Here is a 4,762-nt window from a genome sequence, read left to right on the forward strand (position 1 = left end):
GATATACGTTAATTATCTCTCAAATACATGTACAAATACATACAGCATCCAAGAAGTATATAAAATAGCCAACAAATAAAACAATCCAAAATAAGCGGTGGTGGAGAAGAAGAAGAAGAGAGTCCCATATACATCCAAGCTCATCAATTGGAAACTCTAAACCCGAAACCTTAGTAAACCCGGACCAGGACTTGCGCGTTCGACTAAACCTGCTCGCTCACTGGCGTTCGCTGCCAGGCCCCTAAACCCGTTGCGCTTACACGCCCTTCTTTTCAGCCTATTGAGTGCCTTAATGCCCCACAATGTCCTATGTTCATCAGTAACGTAGCTGCTGGACATCTGGCCAATGCAGCAGTAAGATCTGTTGGATCGCTTGAACAAAGCGGTTGCAACTGTGTGTGTAAGCAAGAAGCCTACGTAACTGCGGAAATGCTGCTGTTCCTGTTTTTTTTTCACAAGCATCTGAACTCACAACTACAAGCTCCAACGACGACGTATTGATGCTGATGCTCTCTTTTCAGTTTGCAGGTTTAATTCTTCAACTGGGCAATCCAGTGTCTCTTACACAAAAAATCCACAGACCGGTCTTTTTATTTCCATAGCGTTTCCTTCATCACTATAGCACTATAGCGTCAGCTGAAATTGTAAAGATCACATACCGATTATTTTTTGTCTAAGCTTGAATAGTCTGCTGGATCTAAGCCTGGATCTGTGCAAAGATGATATGAGCAGGACAATGGATTGCCTATTTTTTTTTGGTCGTGAGACATAGATTCCAAAGTGATCGGTGCTGTTGTCGTTCGGTGTGATGGGATCTTTGTTTGTATGTTTATACAAGTTGCACCAACAATATAATCAAAAAATTAGTACTGGATACCGTCTTTGTTTGAATGGTGCTGTGTACCTCTCCTTTTCTTTACAAGAAGAGAAAAAAACACCGGCTGGCATAGAACATATTCATACGAGTTCGTATGTACGTGCAATGGCGTTGTTAATATCAGAAAACGCCGGTTTTGACCAGCAATTGGAATGACCACTGAGGAGTTGTGTAAAACGTATGTTGTATATTCGTGCGTCAAAGTTTTATATGTGTTCGAGTGCTGTGGGTACGACTGCCGCCTTAGTTTTCTCATTTTGATATGATAAACACGCGTGGCCAACACTCTGTATATATTACATCGTTGCAGGCGTGAAGATCTGCTAATCGTCATCCAGAGAAATTGTTGTATGCAAACATTCGTGAGAAGCACACGGTGTCAATGATATCAGTAGAATGGTATGTTGAGTTGTCAGAGATGCTTGTACGATCGATGGCTGGGAGCGTTCGTGATACTCATGATTTTTAGAGCTGTGCTGTTCTTTTTCAGCAGCACAGTCACTCAAAGACAGCATGATCATGGTTCACCGTCATATTCATATGTATACGCTGATAATCAAGCCAAGTTATAAAAAAGAGATCCTTCTGTTTTTATTTCTTTTACTAGCGCCCTCACACAATCCGTCGTATCAGCAATCCGACAAAAGAACTGCCGTTCACAGCACATCTTCTAACCCGCTCAGACAGTAGCTTTTTCTTTTTAAAATTGATCGTCTTTATTCAAAATTTCTATTCTTCTAGTCCAACACTGTTGCCTTCAGCACACCAAGACCGGCACTCGAAATTATATACCCCCATCACTCATCTACCATCAGCATGCCCCAAAAACACAACACATCCTGCCCAGCAATCACTTTGACCACTTACCTGGATCCTCACACATAACAATGATACAAAAACGTAGTATCTACATTACAAACCACCGCCGCAAGTTAGAATATGGCTCAAGCTGATCCAGCAATACACATACACCAAAAAGTAAAGTACCTTATCACACCAACAGCATATTGATATGGCTACACGATCAACGGTCTTGCACCTGTTCCATAAACAAACAAAATAATCGCCCATCCAAATTCCTCTGCCACCGTCACCAATACCCACAATGGCCGCCGTCAATGATCGCGCGTGTACATGCACTTGTTCATCCTATCAATCATTCGTACTATTTAATAAAACAATCCACAAGTGCTAACCAGCTAATATAAAGGAAGATCTTGAATTAGAAAAACTTACCATGTGGATCATAACTTCGGCAAACGCATGTGTCCGAACAAAAGCAAAGTTCATCCATGGAGAGCAACAGCAACCAACACAGTCTCGAGGCTTGATCATAATAAATCCAAAACGGCATACGAAGGGATACAGCTTAAGCATACACAGGAAGGCTACGAGAGAACAGGTCGTCCGTTTGAAGCGGCAGAGCAGCATCCATGCATAGCATCTTTGGTAAGCACAGGAAAACCAAAACCAAGTCCATCAAGCAAAGGAGCCTTGGAAACAAGCACGCCAAGAAGAGCCACAATACGTCAAGCAGAGTTCAAGACACCCACGGAAAAGAATTCGTCTGCACAATGAGTAGAATATCCAACACGTCCCCGATCTTCGGTGGCAAGAGAATTGCGAGATGGAGCAAGTCAACGTATACGACAGCCAAAAAAACCAGAGTACGGATTGCAGGTAACAGAGCAACATGGGCGCCGGCATTGCTGGATTCTATTATACAAGAGCAGAATAACGTCACCATAGATGGCAGCCAGCACGATTGACGATAGTGACAGGAGAAAAAAACGTTCTGTTGACGGCAAGGACAGAGCAGCCATAGCAAGTAAAGATGACAAAGACGCGTAATGTTCGAGTGGCGTAAAGTGAGATGCAGCAAGCGTGATCAGATGGCAATGAAGGTCGTTGAAAGATGAAGCAATGTTGAGTAATAGTGAGTAGCAAAAGAACTTTGTTAAAAAAAAGGCAAAGTAAAAAGTAAAGCAGGAAGAAGAGGGAAGAAAAGAAAAAAAAAAGAAGAGCGAAACAGCAGCGGTACCCCCTTGCTTCAGGTATATATACCGTTCTGGGGCCCCGAGCCCATCGGAAGAAGATGCTTTCCCATACATGCAGTGGTGGTAGTGGTAACCATGACAACCGCGGCTTTACCCCTTTCAACCCTTTTCCCATGCTTCCTTTCTTTCCTTTACTGCTTTTGCTACGCCCTTCCTTTTCCATTACTCCTCCTTTTACTTTTCGCTACTTCTTGTTTACGCTTCCCTTTTCGTTTTCTCGCTGTCACTCCGCTCGGCTTGTTCTTTCTTTTTTACGTGTGCTACGTTCTTCCCTTTTCGTTCACTCTTGTCATTTTCCCACCCATTCCCTTTTCGTTACCATGGTTCCCTTTTCGTTTCTGCGTTCCCTTTTCGTTTCTGCGTTCCATTTTCGTTTCCGCGTTCCCTTTTTGTTCAGCTTGTCATTTTCCCACCCATTCCGTTTTCGTTCACTGCTTGTCATTTCCCCCCCATTCCCTTTTCGTTCACTATTTGTCATTTCCCCCCGTTCCCTTTTCGTTTCTACGTTTTTCTTTTCATAACCATGGTTCCCTTTTCGTTTCCGCGTTCCCTTTTTGTTCAGTCTTGTCATTTTCCCACCCATTCCGTTTTCGTTCACTGCTTGTCATTTCCCCCCCCCATTCCCTTTTCGTTCACTATTTGTCATTTCCCCCCGTTCCCTTTTCGTTTCTACGTTTTTCTTTTCGTAACCATGGTTCCCTTTTCGTTTCCGCGTTCCCTTTTTGTTCAATCTTGTCATTCTCCCACCCATTCCTTTTCCGTTACTATGTTCCCTTTTCGTCACCGCGGTTCCCTTTTCGTCACTCTTCCAAAAAGAGTTTGTCATTGTCATTTTGCTTTCCCCTGCTTAAACGTGTCCGACATAGATTTATTCAGGTCTACTTGGCGGCTATCAGATAGTTTAACAGCAACCGGTAGGTTGTCCTCATCTTCAACAACAATGCCCGCAGACATTGCCTCTAGGAGTGCATATTCATCGAGCCCTTGGCATAGTCGAACAAATGTATTGAACGTTACAACCCGGTTTACTATATAATAAATAGCTATATATATTAGTAGAATATATCTATTAATGACAGCATAATATAATATATAATAACGTACAGTTCCTTATGTCCAAAATTCGCTCTTGGAACTGCATGCGTAGATTTTCTGGTTGATACCGATACATCGAGTGAATAACAGTAGTTGCTTCTTCATTTTCTAACTCATTTTCTTTAGATTCATCACTATCTTCATCAGTACTACTAAAGATATAGTCTGAATCACTATCTGACTCGGAATCAGAATTTGAGCTTGGTGAGCTGCTGCTACTAGAGCCACTACCAGAACTATGAGAATTGGAGTTGCTACTCGAGTGAGAATCGGAATAAAACAAAAACGTTAGAGATGTCTTCGAGTATACTACATTCAGTTTTAGATCATTGGTCAATACTAACTGTCCAAATTATCACCATGGATAGTAACAAATTGACCACCTAGTAGTCTCATAAATCGTATGGTATCTGCAGCAAAATCAAAAACTACCAACAATAAGACAAATGAGCTATTAGTATTAGTAAATGTGCTAATCCGATTATATCTTTGATTAAAATAGTAATTCTTACCAAATGGGTCTACAACTAGCAGTAGTGAATGCTGTCACGGATGTACTGTATTCTCATTCTGGCTAGAAATAGTAATATTATCTATTCCTATGTCTAATGAGTGTGTTGAAGATTGTCTTTCAAGGATGGGTTGAGCCTGTAATGATGTCTCAGACCCTAAACAGCGGCGTTGACCTAATAGAAACATTATGTAGGAACATATATTAAAACCCTTAAATATA

At 41.7% G+C, this 4,762-nt stretch overlaps 2 protein-coding genes across 2 annotated transcripts; one reads left to right on the forward strand and one right to left on the reverse strand.

The window, feature by feature from the left end:
- Nucleotides 1-2,291: 2,291 nt before the first annotated feature.
- On the reverse strand, nucleotides 2,292-2,573 carry BDB00DRAFT_861385 (uncharacterized protein; the record flags this gene model as incomplete). Its single annotated transcript, XM_053126034.1, has 1 exon — nucleotides 2,292-2,573. A coding segment is annotated over one exon (217 nt), but the record flags the coding sequence as incomplete, so codon positions are not given.
- Nucleotides 2,574-2,799: 226 nt separating this feature from the next.
- On the forward strand, nucleotides 2,800-3,806 carry BDB00DRAFT_861391 (uncharacterized protein; the record flags this gene model as incomplete). Its single annotated transcript, XM_053126035.1, has 4 exons — nucleotides 2,800-2,870; nucleotides 2,894-3,102; nucleotides 3,140-3,242; nucleotides 3,559-3,806. Coding segments are annotated over exons 2-4 (424 nt in total), but the record flags the coding sequence as incomplete, so codon positions are not given.
- Between the last annotated feature and the right edge of the window lie 956 nt (nucleotides 3,807-4,762).

Source organism: Zychaea mexicana (genome assembly GCF_025766255.1).
Source record: "Zychaea mexicana strain RSA 1403 chromosome Unknown BDB00scaffold_197, whole genome shotgun sequence".
In the NCBI taxonomy this organism is placed as follows: Eukaryota; Fungi; Mucoromycota; class Mucoromycetes; order Mucorales; family Lichtheimiaceae; genus Zychaea; species Zychaea mexicana.